Raw genomic sequence first — 17,706 nt, forward strand, 5'->3', positions numbered from 1 at the left:
CCTTAGGGAGTGAGTTACAGTTTCCTCTGCCAAGGAACTACTTTGGAGTTTCGCGGTATTAATGTCTCTATCGGGACTTTTATGTTTCTGTGTTTTAAATAGTTAATGTTGTGCTTGTAGCGATGATCTGCCCTCTCTGCTCTCAGATTCCTGCTTTTGGTAAACAATACAGTGAGTGGATGGAGCTTAGCTCTGCAAAGGGTGAAGCTGCGATGGGGAGCAGGTCAGCTGGGGCTTCCGCCTTAGTCCCCTGCGCTTGCCCTGGGTGGGCGATTCTGGGTGGTTTGATAGAGCTGGGGGGTACAGGAGACAGGGATCAGCCTTACCATTCATAATGAAATGGATTGGGAGAATGATAAGAGCTAGCATGTTTATATTACACAAGTGGATTTCTTTAAAAAAAAAAAAAAAAAAAGTGTTTGTAATTGATTTGGTTTGTGGGGTTTGAAATTCGAGTTTTGGGCTGTGTCTCTTTAAAAAGTTGGTTTTGCTCCTGTAGGTTAAGTGTTTTCTACTGAATTTTACTGATCCGTCTATAGCTTGGTTATATGCTAAATCATGAATGGATTCTTTTCATGTTATGAAGTATAATTGATAAATTACCTTTCGTATAATACCATTTGTATAATATGTTTATGAATATTGGGGGAGTTAAATCCATTAGAATATGGACTGTGTCGAAGGTATTCCAAGCAACTGAGTCTGTTTTATACATCATAAAATACTAATTAAATGCATGATTACTTAGCTTACGGTCTTAATGATTTCCCTAAACTTGGCCAGATTTGGCTCAAAAATATCTTCCTTTAGGTTCCTGCATTCAGTTTAAGTAACAATTTTTGTGTTCTTTTATAACTTCTGCATATGTTCTTTTTCTTTCTTTCTTTCTTTTTTCTTTTTCCAGGTGAAAGACCCTTTAAGTGTCCATTTGAAGGATGTGGCAGGTCATTTACAACATCTAATATTAGAAAGGTTCACATCAGGACACATACAGGCGAAAGACCTTATTACTGTACAGAGCCAGGATGTGGGAGAGCTTTTGCCAGTGCAACTAATTATAAGAATCATGTGAGGATACACACAGGTACATGAGTAATGTTTTGTAGTGTTTTGAAGGGCAGTGTGCTGTGTCACTCTCCTTTTGTTGCATTGTAACTGGGCTGTAGACAGCCGTATGTATCCTGTCTCAGTGCTTTCATTTGGGCCTCATCTTTCTTCCACTGATGTAGTTAAGCATTTACTTTCTGCACCTTAGCTCCCAAGGCAAAATGACTTTGGTTTTAATCCAAAGTTCTTTAAATGCAGTGCAAAACCTTTTCTTGGCTCACATTGAGCTAAATCCTTAATATGGTTTGGGGGCTTGCCTTTGTTGCGAGTTGTGAAGTACAAGCCTGAGCTGGAATTTGGCTTGCCTTTGTGAGTCACTCTTTCATTACAGTTTTATCTTCCTTGCTGCTGAAGTGGGGGGGTCGAAACTTTATGTTCCTGAACTAGACATGAAAACAGTTACCCGGTTTGACTGGCAGGGAGAGTCATCTGTGCAAATAGAAAGTTATAAAAGTTAGTGACAGCCATCATCTTTAGCCTTACATGCCTTATGGAAGCACGTACAAGTTAATGGAGATAAGTTTTACATGTCCATTTTATAATACAGTTTATAATGTAATTTTTGCATTTATTTCATTGATTTCAAGTGAAAAGTTTTTATATATATATTATATACAATATTTTTATTTATATTAGATGATAGTTGTTTAAACATATGCTTCCTATAGATTTCTTTGGAGCATAAAGTCTCAAAAGTAAGTGAAATGCTGCTTGTATAACAATGTAGATGATAATTGAGGAAAAATGCAGGACTTCTGAGAACAGAAGGGACAAAGTTGGCAATACTGTGGCAAACCGAGGTTAAGATTGACCTCCCAGGAGGCCAGAATAGTATGGCATTCAGGGAAGCAGTTTGCATTTGCTTTCATCTTTAGTGTCAATATCTAAAGATTCTGTAAATTGCAGCTTTCAGATGATTGTTCTGTCTTCATATAAAAGACATTTTTAGATGGCCTGACAGGGAGAGAAGAAGGCCCAACTTTATTGGCAGTAGTTTTAAAAAGAGACAAAAAGATGCCGCACTTGGTGAGCTCCGCTATTGCCACTGAAGTTGGAATCTGGTTGATAATTAGGGCATCTCCCTAAATTCCTACCAATTTGTTGACAATTTTTAATGTGCATCCTAGATAAAGTTGGTTTTATGCCTTTTGTTTTTTTTCTACAGGGGAGAAGCCCTACGTCTGTACAGTTCCTGGTTGTGATAAACGTTTTACAGAGTATTCCAGTTTATACAAGCACCATGTTGTACATACTCATTCCAAACCATATAACTGTAATCACTGTGGAAAAACATACAAGCAGATTTCCACACTTGCTATGCACAAGCGAACAGCACACAATGACACAGAGCCCATTGAAGAAGAACCAGAGGCCTTTTTTGAGCCACCTCCAGGTTAGAGTTTGTAGGTTTTGAATCTCTTGTTATAACAGTAAAAATGAGTTGGTTAATATTTTAGTGTTCATCATAACCACAGAAATGAAAAGCACAGATAAAAATCTAGAGTACTTAAAGTTATTTAACTTCTTCATGGGATTTTTTTAGTATGATAGGTAACCTGCAAACTGAAATTGAGTGAGTAATTGAGCAGTTCATAAATTCATTTTATAGCTAGCAGGCTGAGGATACAATAGAAATTCAAATTGCAGTCCCAGCAAACCTGCTATAAACAGATTGGCTATAAACATGAATGTGGGAAGGAATCTGCAAGAGTCTAATATGTTTATATTTGCAATATGCCAGACTTTTCTGAGTGGATTTTCTAAGAATATGTGTAACATCATACTTGGTGGAAGTCTCATACTAAGCTATTTTGCTGTAAAGTTGATAGCTTCTATATACTGTTGTAAAGGCAATTAAGAAGATATGCTCATGTTTGGAAAGTTCTTGAAAAAATATTTTTCATGGTATCATGGTTACTGAATTCTGTGATCATAAAAGATCACACTGAATAATATATAGTGAGAGAAGAAATGTAACTTGCAAAAGTCTGTTATTTTAGATCTGGTTGAGGATAGAAAAAAAAACTGTAAACTGTATTGGTCCGAAAAGTGGTTTTACTACATATATTTGGGAAACTGCACTATATGATTTTTAAGAAAAAATGCTATATGCTGATACCACCTTTTAAGATAATGCTACGATTCACATTTGCTGAGGTTAAACATTTATTAAGATAGCAAATGTACTTAAATCTTCACACAAAGGCATCACTGTATTCTTCTGTATGTTTGTTAATGAATAACTCTTTTAATAAGCTGCCAGTAGGGCTTGCAAGAAGCCTCTAAAATGCAGAAGTTAACATTTAATGAATTCATCAAAATGTTTGCTACCATTTTGATATTTGGTTCTAAATTAAATACATTTTTAAATATGTAGTTTTTTTATGTATTAGAACTCATTGCTATATAACTATACCCCCGGTTTCAAAAACAGTCATTTGGGACTTTCTGCCTTGATTTTGGTATCTTTCCTTCCTTTATTTTCCTTTTTTTTTCCCTGTAGTGTCTAAGACCTTCAAACCCGTCTGCCACAACCCTTGTCATTTAGCTTTCCTGCCAGTATTTAGAGTGTGCAAACTACCTTCTTGCCTTTGTTGTGTCAAACAGGTCAAGGCGAAGATGTTCTCAAAGGCTCCCAGATAACCTATGTGACAGGTGTCGAGGGAGATGATGTAATTTCTGCACAAGTTGCTACGGTCACTCAGTCAGGGTTAGGTCAACAAGTCGCGCTCATTTCCCAGGATGGAACCCAGCACGTAAGTACCTGCCGTGCTGAGGAACTGGCAGCAACGTGCCCAGAGCTGGGGCTGCTCCACGTGGTACCTAACATCTGTTGGGTTCCTTGATAAGTACCTACTTAGGTTTCTTATGGTTTAGGAGCTGGGTCAGGATTGGGCTTCCTCGGGGATACCTAAATTAAACATATATTGTGACAACTGAAACTGTATTACTGCAAAGCTAGATTTTTTTTTTGCTGTCCATGTATGTGTGAGTGCTGCAAACTCTGCAAGTCCGTTTTGCTCACACTATAGGCTGTTACAACAGTTGCTCAGTATAGTCTAGTTTGAGAGATTTCCAGGAATTTCCTAAACAATTAATATCTGATTGTTATCTTCTCTGACATCTATCTGCACAAATTTTTGATAAATAAAATCTTTTAGCTCACCTGCCTGTCTTAAAAGGCATTTGTTAGTGTGCAGTCCTTTACCATTTCTAACATAGATAAGAGAGGATCAGGATAAGGAATGCTTTGATGATTTCTGTGGATAAGTTTTTTTTTAAGGAATTACCATGCAGTTCCATTGAGGGGGATTTCAACACAAAGCCATAACTGTTTACTGTCTTGTTTAGTTCTGGTATATGGGGAAAACTATATTTCAACTAAGAAAGTAGTTGAATTGCAAAGAGCATATGAAAAATCTCTTCTGTATCAGAATCAGAGGGGGGCTGATCAGAATCAGAAAGGGAGGCTGTTATATTACAGACCCTGAACACTGCAGCAATGCTAAGTAACCATTTTTTCCACTCTAAAATGAAAGCCTGCAGAAGTCTTAACATGGACTTTATGCATTTATTTAAATTACTTTTCAGCTTGACTTTAGTTCTGTAAACTGTAATCTGTATTGACTTATAAATCACACATTATATCAAATCACCTATCATATCTGACAGCCTAGTACATCTTACATTGGAGACATAAAAAATCGTATGATTATTTTTAATTTTTTATTCCTGTTTTAACTTCTCAACCAATAGAGGCCTTTTTAAGATTTTCATTAAGATGAAAGTATGTCAGGTGGTACTACTGTGATTGGCTCCAGCCACTGTGTAAGACGTACCCAGAGATAACCTTTCCTGCAGTTATTTGGGATATAATCTGATGAACATGGAATCATAGACTCTGTTGACAAGTACGCCTAGTTTTCCTATTACAGATCCAAAATTGTTTCTGTAAATGGGTTTATGTGTTGGAATGACCACGGAATATTACCTCCCCATCAGTAAGATAAATGTGGTGAGTGCTGTTTGTCCAAGAAAGAAAGAATAGAACAAAAAGGGGCAGTGATTCTCAGGAAATACGTGTCTTTTGGGAAGTAGAATCATAGTTTTTAGAACCTATGGCCAATGTGAGAACACTACTAACTATATTTTTTTAGCTATGATAAATACATTGCTTTTTCATGCTGGATTGTTACATATTTTGTTTCAAATAGAGAAACTGCGCTACCAATTAACAGGACTTTATTTGATAAATACTGTTATACTTTAAATGTGTGATATCCTTTCTCAGATCTTATTTATAAACATTTACAGATCCTGGGTTTTGTTTGTTTGTTTGTTTGTTTTTAACCTGTAAGCGTATATCGTGTTGCTGAAAGCTAAAACTCCGGTATCACTCAAGCAGCAATTAAATGTTTTTTAATTCAGCAATGATTTTGTGTTTCAGGTCAACATATCTCAGGCTGATATGCAGGCCATTGGCAATACAATCACTATGGTAACACAAGATGGCACCACCATCACAGTCCCTGCCCACGATGCCGTCATCTCCTCTGCAGGAACACATTCGGTAGCAATGGTTACTGCGGAAGGCACTGAAGGACAGCAGGTAAAATAGTCTCCTGTGCGTATGCGTAATATTTCATTGTAAGATGAAATAAAGTAGATACATAAGCAATTACAGGATTCACCAACATTCCCCATTCACCTCTATATGTATATAGAAATAATTAAGGCGGTTTCCCTTACCTAGCCATAACATTTTCCTCATAATAATTTGATGTGTTCTTCTCCACTGCTGGGAGGAACATCATAGTATTTCAGAATGTTTTAGAAACATTAGGAACAATTTATTAGGTAGCAGTCAAATAATCCATTTAGGCATAGGCAAAATAAGACATGGAGGTCCTCACTATTTTTACCTAAGTCACACAACAAATGTGTGGCAGAACTAAAAACAGAGTCCAATATGAATTCTAGTTCTTTATCACTTAACATTTGGGGACTGTCGTTTCTTTGGCAGGGAGGAAACATTTGTGTATTTTTCTTGATTTTTTGCTTTTCATATATAGTAGTTAACTTTTTGCTAGAAATATAGTCATACAAATTTTAATCTCTCTTTTCACTCCAGTGTTATAAAAATAAGCCATGTGAAAATTAAAATATTTATTAATCAGTGTGCTCTGTGTACATACATAATCACAGGTTTGTAGGCACATTTAGAGAATTTCTGTGAACTTCCGAGGATGTTTGCGTTTTGAGATCAAATAGATAATGTTAAAAACCAAAGTAATGATAACTTGCTTAAAAATGGTATGTTTTGCATGAATAAAATTATTCTCATAAATCGTGGTAGCCTTGAAGTGAACCTGAACTTTGAACTATGTATGAAGTTGGTAATGGTAACAGCTCTATGACCCAGTTCATTCTCTTTCTTTGGTCTTGAAGGTTGCTATTGTGGCTCAAGACTTAGCAGCGTTTCATAGTGCCTCGTCGGAAATGGGACATCAGCAACATGGGCACCATTTAGTGACGACAGAAACCAGACCTGTTACATTGTTGGCTACATCCAATGGAACACAGATTGCAGTACAGGTAAGTCTGTTGGAATGTTTCTTATTTCGAGAGATGGAAGGTCCTAGTCATGTGATAAAATGAATCTAATAAATCTGTCTTCCCTGATAAAACAGTCACATAAGCAAATCATTTTACATTTTAAATACTACGTAGGGTCAGGAAGAGGAACAATAAGCATCTTATCTTCCAAATCACCTAGTTAAAATTAAAAAGAAAAATAAAAATTTTTAAAAAGAGAGGAGGCAGAGGGTGAAATTTGAGGCCAAGTGAATCTTTCATGAAGAATGGCATATATATTCAGTGACGTGATACAGCAGTTTCACTCATCCTTCAGCACTACATATTAACTTGATGAAGAATACCAAGCTCTCAAAGGTAAATTGCTATGAATTTAGCAATATAGATAAAGCAACTCACATAGTAAACTGAATGTATACTATTTGAAACCAGAAGTAATAGTTAAAAATTTAAATGTATGCAGTTATGCAGAAATATTAAAAATAAAAAATCTCTGGAAAATCACCTTTTGTTTATCTGTGTAACCAATACAGTGCAAACAGCAGTTTCTATAAACAGTATTTCACATGGTCTAAACACTGCATCGAAAGAGTAATTTCTGGGTTTTAAAGATAAGTTTAATTTGAATTGAGTTAGTTTTGAGAAAGCTAGAAACCAAGCATAAATTAGAGTTCTGGCTAGAAAGGAACTGAAAATAAAACTAAAACAAGAATTTTTGTGAATAGTATTTTGAGAGGGAAGAAAGTCACTTTTGACTGGAAGTTTGAGGGAAACATCTAGGGTGAATGCTTGACACTATGCTGCTTTACACAAGAAACACGTATGTTTGTACTACTTTTGTTATAAATGATATTGGTAGGTAAATTTTGTATCTGGAAGACACAGTATTTTAATAAATCATGTATTTAAATTGAACTAAATTCCTTTCTGAGGAAATTCCTTTCTGCATTTTTAGGGGTATTGAAACTCGGTATATTCTGCTATCAGAGGATATCTTTATTTGCATACTGGTTATGTAGACATAATCTAATATTACTCAAAAGAGGTTTGACAACACTGATTGCACTTGTGTTATAACATTGATTGGCACCTAGGTGTTTGGTTTCATTTTTTATTTTTCTTAATAAATTTATATCCTTTATCTTATGCAATTTTTTGGATTTATTTATCTTTAAATACATTTGTTTCAGCTTGGAGAACAGCAGTCTTTGGAAGAAGCCATCAGAATAGCTTCCAGAATACAGCAGGGAGAAACACCAGGAATTGATGATTAACTTCTAACACTGCTACCAGAACAATAGATTAAAAGGTATTTTATTTTCAATCAACAAAGGTCCATGCCAGCAGCAATCCATAAAAACTTTGAAGTTCCCTGCCCATTGATACCGTGTACACATTTTATGCAAGAGCGAAGAACATTTTGTAACTTTTGTGTACATAACCCTTGGAATGGACTGACATCATCTACTCCCAACCGTTGTATATTCAGGAATATGGAATTAGGATTACATAGTAAATTTCCTTGTTACCCTTTCATCAGATTTCAGACTGGTCTACAAGCAAGTGGAAAGTGAAATAGAAGTATTGGAAATAATTTTTAATGTCATGTGCAAATTATGAAGGCATTGCTGAAGATTTCAAATTTAAAATGCTATAACAAAAATGATCATTTCAGGAACCCTAAAAGTAATAAAGAAGACAAACCATTTTAAATTGCTTTCCAGAAATGGAAAAGTCTTGGATTTTGAGCCTTCTGTAAATCTTCGTATTTTGATTTGTTTCGCACAAATTTGAATACTCTTTAGATTATCCACGCCGTCTCATTCATTGTAAATACAGACTGTTAATGCTGGAAGTGCTAATTATATTATCTTTAAATTGGATTATGTACAAAAGAGAAACTTTGGTTGTTCAATATTAAAGGAAGTAAATCTAATTATTTCGTTTCTTTACATATTTTACTTCAACTGCTACCCTCAAATTATGATGCAATAAATATAACAATATTATATCTATTATATCTAACTAGGATAATATTGTCATGTGACATACTGTTTTACTTTTTAATGAAAATGAAGTTTTTGTTTACAGCCTTGTATATTTTTTTCCAAAGTTTTTTTTTATCTTAAGTTTAACATTTTGGCGTATGAATTTTGATCATAATCCATTATAGTGTATTAACTGTTCGGTATTAATGGTTATTAATTTTAAGCATTCTAGAACACTACAGGAATGATTAACATAGTACTTAGTCAACTAATTTTGACAAAAGGGTAAACTATCTGTTATCAAAATGAGTTTTTTTTTTCAAATGGTGTTTTTGCAGGATAAGTACAAGCACTAATAGTCTAATTTTTATCAGTTACAAGTGCCTGCAGCTACAAATCACTATTTTGGATATGCTGATAATCAGTGCTTTTGAAAATTAGGACCTAAGTTATTAGAAATTAGGGATTAATAATGATGATATAAGTACAGCATTCTTTGCGTATCATTCTGTAAAGGAAAAATATATAACAAAATATAGGTATGTCTAACACATACAGCAAAAGGTACCTTTTAAGCTTTTTAATACCAAAAAATTGTCTTTACTCTTGTCTTGTTAGTAGGCTCGTCAAGCAAGTTAAAATTTTGGGCTTCATGTAAGATTGTTTTAGATGAGTGTCAAGAGCACAAGTCAAGCAGCTTCTGAAACTGAAGCCTCATCTTTTACCATGTCAAGAGAAGAATTAAAAATCTTCTGGATGAAGTGCTTATCAAGTAAGCATTTTATAAGTAATGTGAGGTACCCATTTTACCATAAAAACAAAGAGTTCATAGCTATGTAAGTAGAGGTATTTTACCTCTAAAAGGCCAACGTTGAATAATATGTAGCTGGTTTAGTGTAACTAACTATATCAAAGCTGGTTATAGCGTTTTAGGTTTCTCATTGAGATAGCCAACAGAAAAAGGCAGTGAAAGTTGACAATACAGTGTGATAGATCTGGCCAAAACAAAGACTGTTCTCTGGATACACTACAGAGTAGAAGGGTCTGCAGCTTAGGACTGAGGCTCCTTACTCATTTAGGTGCTAGTTTTCCTAAAGTGTCTTAGGAAATACCTGACATCCCACACAGATAAATATACTATGCAAGAAGGATTAATTACCTGTCAGCTAGATTAGTTTCTTAGCTCATTTTAGAAATTAAAGATGTAACATTTGGCATGAAGTCTCAAACAGAGACTTCTTTTCCTTAAATTTCATTGCAAACTATTTTTAGATATGATGACTGGAAATGATTTAGCAAAGAAGTAGCTTCAGTCCTTCTTGTTTCACAAGAATTTTTTTCTGATCACTGTACAATGTGAATATTCCTTCTCTATTCGTATTTCAGTTGGTTTGCTGCAAGGCATTCAAATGTCTCTGTTAGGAAAAACTAACTTCATTTAAGTGATTTCTCTGACTTATATCTTTTAAAACTCCCAAGTCACAGGTTTTGCTTCCATATTGATAGCTACCTCTATAAAGGAAAAGAAGTACTTAATAAAAAAGACCAACTTAGACTGCTGTGTGCAGAGGTGCTTACATGTATTTTAGCTGTGAGGTTTGTATGCATAATAGACAATATTGTTTTCACAGCTGAGAAAACAGTGTGATTTTTCTTTTTCCTCCCTGCTTCCATCCTGACAGGAACGGAAAGAACTTTTTCTGGTAAGAAAATACTGGTGGTTGGTATCAGGAGGTTCTGTGGTGAAGGTTATACAGAATTCAGTGTTTGATAAGAAGACTGGCAAAACGTAATTCAGGAGGAGGAAACAAAGAATATGCCAGAAAAGATCGAGTGTTTGCTAGTAGAAAACTTTTGCCTTTCCCCATAGATTTTACTCCTTTTTATTTAAAGTTCTGTCTCAAAGTGAGTGTTTTGGCACAGTAGGGAAAGCAATTCATTTGTAAAAAAGGAATCCTATGAAGTAAAATAACTTACTGTATCACTCCCTCTAAGAAATTGGCTCCCACACTTTACAGTATTCCCCACTCACAATTTTGTTTTCTTTTCAAATTCCAGGCCTATATCAACGCCTCCCTTAAAGGAATAAAAATAAAACATCTGTAGACTCAACTTCTCCTTTCTAAAAACAACTTTTCCCTTTTAAATGGTCTTACAGGTTTTTACCGCCTCCAGGCTTTGCTTTTACAGTAGCTCAGTGCCTGTCTTCATAGTAAAAAGAGGGAGGTCATTGTTCTGGTGCTCCTGGCTGATGACCTATTGTGCCAGACATGGGGCACATAACAAAAGGGCAGTTTTTACCTTAAAGAGCTAATGCCAAAGCACACATGAATAGGCTGAAGCTAAGAAACTGTGTTTTTATAAGAGAAAATCCTGAGGCCTCAGAACAAAGTTTTAAAAAGCCATAATCCCTGATGGCATAATTAATCTCAGCCAGGAATCAGCTGACTGATACTGGAAATATTCAGGCACAGTGTGGGAGAAAAGGCATGTGGTGTCTGCTTAGCATGCAACCGAGGGAGAGAGCTAACAGTCCAGACAAAATGTCTCGGCTTGTAAGGCAGTTCTTCCTAAACTTCTAGTTCCTGTTCCTCAATCATACTGCAGGGAAAATTTTGTTTTACTGGATGTTTTAATGCTCATGTTGTTTGGTATTCCTGAGAAATCATTCTGTATGCTGTGTTCTTCCCAGAGTGCAGAGTCAGGGAACCTTCCCCAGAGACAGGAAGCTGTTTAATCAATATCTAACCATGAGGAAAAGCCGGTAGGGAGAGAAGGGTCTGAAGAAAAGTGCTTCTGAATCCGGCATCTACAGCTGCTGAGCTCAGGCTGTGCACCTTAGGTTCAATATACGTCCTTCATGCCGAGAAGCAGAAGTGCCCCGTAACACAACCTTTCCAATTCTGTCACTCTCGCCTGGTCGCTGAATTATCACTTCCATGTACGGAAGAGCTGAGCATTCTGTAAAATTCCGCAGCTATTAAATATAATACAAACCCGAATGTTTTTGATAGGTGAGTGTAAGCAATATGGAAGTGAAGGGTAACTTGTATCTTGTTCAGCTATCACTCTTCAGTTGTTTGAAACTTGAAAAATGTATTTATTCAGCTTGTATCATTTTTATTCTTAAAAATACAAAAGTTAATATGTGCATTGTTTTTTTCAGATGCAAATTTTAAACTCCAGTTGTCTATTAATATTCAGGTATTCTTGTTCTTGCAAATCATTGTGAATTTCAATATCAGATCCTCAAAAAAATTTTTTTCCAGTGATAAAAACTTTCTGAAGTTTGGACCAATGTGACAAGAGACCAAAAAATCAGGAGACAGTCTCTTATCAAAATTCTTGACTGTCATAAATAAATAGTAAATTGCATTGTATGTAAGGAATATAAGTGTTATTTTTCTTGCTGTGTTTTGCATGTAATTAAAAAAGTAGCTCAGGTATTTCCAACAGCTGTGAGATTTTTTTTGATATTAGTTGTGATTCTGCTAGTTCCATGTCCAAAGGAGAATCTGACAATACAATTAGCCCATCACTGTAGTACCCAGCTGGCACTTACCTAACCCCATCAGGAATGTGACACTGGTCTTTTTCAATTGAGGGCTATAATCAAAGAAGACTTCAATTATCCCAGTAAATACAAAAGCTTATATTAACAAGAAAGTATTCTGCTTTACCTCCTCTGTGTATTTTTTTCTTCTGGAAATGTGATCCCCTTAAATTCTCTCAGGGTCTGAAGAAATAATCATTTCTGCTGCACCCAGAGAAATGGCAAAACATTCATGTTTTCAGGGCACAAATGATTTTTTTTTTCATAAAAGAGAGAAGCATCTCATAGGTTACTTTCAAAGCTCCAGCGTGTTACCCTTTGCTTTGTTTTAATTCTGCACCAGCCTTTCGGTGGAGGCTTCGCAAACTGATAAGCTTCTTGCATTGGGTGCTGTATTTTACTTGTTTTTCTGGAGAGGTTTTGACTCTGCATCAAAATTACTGTTTCATTTTGGGTGTTCTGTAGTATTTGGCTGAGAGTTTTCTAACTGAGCAGGCATCTTAAGGAAGGCAGGGAAAGGAAGACAGGATGCTCTGGAACTTGGCTGCTCTGTTGGTGTAACAGCAGCTGTAGAAAGCTTCTGGAGAAACCACAGGGTTCCACAGTTATGTGTCCAGTGGGTTTTTTTGCTTAGGTGTAGGGCTGATTTAGATTTTACTATAAGTTGTAATTACTTTGAAAAATCAGCAAATGCAAGAATGGTTTGTGGGGCGGACAGGATTAGCTGCTGTTTGTCTTAGGAGACAGATTTTTGAATGTACATAGGTTTCTGAGGATTTAAATGAGAGGAAGGTGGCAGGGCTTCTTGAAACCCTTGCAAGGCTCATAACTGCGTCTCTAAAAATGCTTGTAAAATGTCTTATTTTAAAACTAAGAGATAATACTAGTACATCTGAAAAAGGCAGAATACCCTTTTATGGTTTTGCATATACCTGGAGGGAGAAAAAGGTTAATGATATCAGTAAATTAGTAGTATTATGTCAGTATTATGTGCATTGGAAATTGGGTTTTAATTATGGACATTAAGTCTTGACTTTCCACCATTTTACCCTCACTTGAGCAAAAGAATGGAGTATTCTAATTGCACCTGTTGTTTTCAGCCATGACAATCATTCTCTCTCTTTGATGATGCTTTGACAGAAATTTCTGATCTGAATGTGACTTTCAGGATCAGATTCTGTTTTTTTGTTTTGTTTGTAAGTAGAGATTTCAAGTTTTAAGAGGCAGAAATTAAAAACAGAATTGTCTTTAAAAATTGTTAGTACTTATGCTATCATAGTTGTGGAAGAGATACTTAAGAATTGTACATTATAAGCTTTGTATGTATTCATTAGCTTACAAATAGGTCGAATGGAGATTGTTTTAATTTCTAAATACTGAAACTTTTTGAATTACCTCTATTCCAAGTAGGCTATATTCATGCAAGCTATACTAAAAAGGAAGAGAACTGCAAGATATTGCTGCTCGTAGAGGTGGATTTGGATTTGTCTCATTTGTCTCAGGCCACAGGTTGCAACTGTACATTAATGCTATGAATATGCTTATGGGAACATCATTAGCCAGCTCATTTTTACTTCAGCAGGGTCTGTAGAAGAACAGGCTCCTGATCTACAAGCAGCTGTAGGGAAACATCCTACACAAATATTGAGTAGTTTGGCTCCAAGACCACCTGCGTTACTACCGGCTTCTCTCCTGGAACTAAATGACCCTCAGGTTTCTATCAGTTTTCACAGCTCAACAGATAAGGAGACTATCCTCAGGCAGCTGTTCAAAGAAACTTGAGACTGAATCGGAAAAGGAACCAGGACTGCAAAGGAGTTACTTTACATTCATAACCATTGAATCAAGGTAAAATCTTTAGAATTGTAATTCTGACAAGAGAAAGACTGACTTGGGATCTGACTTGGGATCCACTGTCCAAATGAATTTGACCTCTTAAAAAAAAAATCAACTGATTCTACCACTATCATCCATTAAGGTTTGGACAATGTCAAGAAGGCTCATACATGCAGGACAAAATATAAGCCTTTTCTCTGAAGGCTTGTGCCAGGGAGCAACCATTTTAGTGCCAGTCTGTGGTCATTTATGGACTTAATTGGTTGTAGAATCACAGGCTTAAATAGCACTGTAGCAGATGTTTCTGAACAGGTACTTGGATACTCCCAGCAGCTTTGGTGCTTGAGAATATGAACTAACTTCCGTTTCCTGAAGCTTCATCCTTCTTTTCAAGTATCTTTTTAGAAGCACTTTCGAACTTTTACTTAGTAAGCCAATTTGTCATTCCTCGTAAGAGACTTCAGGGCATTGTATAACTCTGAGATATAGACACTGACCTTTTAAAGGAAGCAATATTGCTTTTAAAGGACTAATTTTTGTTGTTGTTTTATGAGACATTGGGAATGTGTCCTTCCTCCTCTTTTCTTTTGCTTTTTAATTCCATTTATATTTCTTGTAATTTCAACCAGTTTCTAGTTTATGTTGGCTGCTACAAAATGGATTTTTGGCAGAACTCTTTTAATTTGATCTAAATGATTTGGGGGTCTTGCAGCTGAACTTGTAAGTGCAGGAAATCCTGACAAGATGGCACTGTTCCCACTTCTGTGGCAGTTTCCTCTGACAACTAGACAAATTGGCCTTTGTTTCATTTCTTTGCCATTCATCATTATTTGGGTTCCCCTGCTACCCACAAAAGAGTGAACAACAGTTTCCTCTTCAGCTTGAAAACTCGTAGTTAAAAGTAGCTTTTTGACAGTGTGTGCCCCAGATGAATATTCCTGTTAGAAAAAGCTTCAATGCACTACATTGCACATATACCTTTTTAAAGTATGCAAGTATTTTTTTTAAAAAGCAAGTACATTATGAAAACCCTTCAACCACCTAAATTTCTAAAATACCAGTCAGGAATTGCCTGGACATAAAACTATATACTGTACATCAGAGCTTTAGTTTGAAAGATCTACAGTGGATCAAAGGTGCAATTTAATCAGGAAACTCAGGATCATTTTGGCTGAGTGAATATGACACAGTGGAAGCCTGCACAGCACTTCCCCACTTCCGTCCATCTCCACTGTCAATGTGTCTGTCTAAGGGATATTGCTCTGCAGTACTTTTTAGTTAAGCTGTATATAAGAATCGTACTAGTAGCCATACTTTTTGTCATGGTGGACAGCATAGCAGAGCTACGATACTTGTTCTTGTAGACAGTAATCTTCTATTCAATACAGCAGTTAATAATCCCTTCAAACTAGAGCGAAAGAAGAACTGGTGCAAGTGCCCGATGGCACATATATAGAGAGATGATGAATAAGATCTTTATAACATAACTACACATTTTATCATATTTACATATTTATTGAGTGCTTCCTTTTCTTTTTTCGGTCTCACTTTGGAAATAAAATTCCTTTTTAAACCGTTGCATTTCTGCTCTTTCTTTCTCCATTCCTTTTTTATGATCTCCTCTTGTATCCCTTTTTCTGCTTTCTCATCCTTGTATATTTCCATCTCTGCAGAAAATTTGAATTGTTTCATTTGGTTTTGTCCAACTCAAACTGTTAAAATGCTCAGTGATTCAATAGTTAATGCAGGGGTTCTGAAATTCACTTGCTACTTAACTTCCTTGCATGGCTGCATCGGAGACTCTAGAAAACAACGCAGCACCGGTTCCATTTACGATGAGCTTGGGAAGGAAATACTGCAGCTTTGGCATTTCTTTAAAAAAAAAAAACTCATTTATTGAAAGCTTAACCTCTTGATTTTTAAGAAAATAAAGCCATCATACATGACTAAGGCAAGCCACAGCTAATGTTATGATGTTAAGTCCTTTATTAGGAATTCTTTGCATTTCCCTCTGTTGGCTATTGAGAAACAGATGGAGGTTACATTTTGTAATAGCCTTTTCTTATATCATCTGTTCTGAAACTGGAATGCTTCAGGCACTATTTGTTATATGGTGCGTTTCAATTTTTGTTAGTTACTATTTTGAACATGACATCATTGAGATTCTGAATTATTGGAAAGCCAGACATTTTTTAAAATGCTTGGCCTGATGTAGTCATCTCTCTCCACATGCTATCCAGTCCTGTTTTCATAACTTGTACTGGCTCCCTGCCTACTTTCAGTTTTCTGAATTTATACTTTTCAAGAGGTTTCCATAATCTCAGGGTTGATGTTCTTGTGGTGTGCCATTGCTTGTCCAGAAAATAAAAACCCTCTTGAGCTTTCAAGCCACCAGAAGTGCAAGAAATGCATGGCATATAAGCAGAAATATCCCTACATATGCTGTGTGGGAAGAGCAGCCGCATTGCCGCCGTCAGCGGCGCTGACCCCACTGGGGGCCCGCAGCGGTTGGTGACAGTTGTGCCACCCCGGCGCAGGCCGCCGATGCTTCCCACACAGCAGCCTGCGCTGGGGAAGACGATCCAAGACCAGAGGGAGCGCTCATGGAAGTGGAGGTAAGGAGAACTGTGCCCATCCTGCTGGGGACACCTGTGTCCCCATGGCGTTTCTTGCATCTTAGAAATGCAGACTGGGAGAGTAGCAACCATGCAGTGGCTCCCACGTGGGGAAACCCTATCAGGGCAATTGGGGTGTAGGCATCAGTACAAAATCTGTATAAAAATTATTACCTATTGTACATACAGGTGTCTTGTTTCCGCTGGCTGCAGAAGAAGAGTCTTTGAGACCTGCTGTTGCCTACGGTCATTCAACATCAGGAAACGGTGAATATTCCTGACCTGCAAAAGTGGGAGTATGAGGAAAAAAGTGGCTGAGATCTGAGATTTCTGCTTCAAGGAATCAGGGACCAGCTGCCAATCCACAGGAAAACAGGGAGCAACGGAAACATGGTTAAGTACAAACTTTATTTATTTATTTATTTACCTGGGTCTTACCTGTTATATTACAAAATTTTAGAGGTGGGGTCAGCCCATGCTTTTCTCGGTGAGGATGTTCCATTTACAGCGTAATTTCTGTTATCTCCCAGTATGATTTGGGGGTGGCCCTGAATGGGGTCATGGCCTAACTGGGGCTGTGAGGCAGTTCAAGGAAAGGTAGTTCAAACCCCTGAACTGAAGCAGAAAGGCAGAGGTGAGAGCATCTCTGGGGAGAGAGGCTGATTCATGGTGCCTGCTATAAATCATCATTGCTAGGCTGTAACTTTCTCGTTTGTGCAAGAAGTTCTTAGGGAAGTGACTTCATCACTTGGGATGCTGTGTTTGGGGCGTGTTTCTGAGCAATGTTTATGAATCAAATTATTTGAAGTGTGATTGAATATTAATTTGCTATTTTAACGGAAAAAAAAATGTGGCCTTATCTGAGAGAATCTACTGCTTCATTTTGTGGGGCACGTATGAAACTTGGGCTCTCAAGCATCCTCCTAATGACTGAGGAGCAAACAAAGTCGCTTCATATCGAGCCTCCCGCGGAACTGCAGCGCTCTGTGAGTCAGGAGCCTCCTCCCAGGCT

At 36.7% G+C, this 17,706-nt stretch overlaps 1 protein-coding gene across 1 annotated transcript in view; it reads left to right on the plus strand.

Annotated features, from left to right (window-relative positions):
* The window catches only part of ZNF143 (zinc finger protein 143), a 33,455-nt gene extending 24,817 nt beyond the window's left edge, over positions 1 to 8,638 (plus strand). Inside the window, 6 exon segments of the mRNA XM_088525784.1 lie at positions 905 to 1,084; positions 2,273 to 2,500; positions 3,715 to 3,863; positions 5,555 to 5,716; positions 6,556 to 6,702; positions 7,893 to 8,638. Coding sequence (XP_088381910.1) covers positions 905 to 1,084; positions 2,273 to 2,500; positions 3,715 to 3,863; positions 5,555 to 5,716; positions 6,556 to 6,702; positions 7,893 to 7,976 — 950 coding nt within the window. The 3' untranslated portion in view covers positions 7,977 to 8,638.
* The last annotated feature ends 9,068 nt before the right edge of the window (positions 8,639 to 17,706 follow it).

Source organism: Tinamus guttatus, unplaced genomic scaffold (assembly GCF_059628265.1).
Source record: "Tinamus guttatus ecotype Peru unplaced genomic scaffold, ASM5962826v1 Tinamus_guttatus_pri_ptg000240l, whole genome shotgun sequence".
Taxonomy (NCBI): Eukaryota; Metazoa; Chordata; class Aves; order Tinamiformes; family Tinamidae; genus Tinamus; species Tinamus guttatus.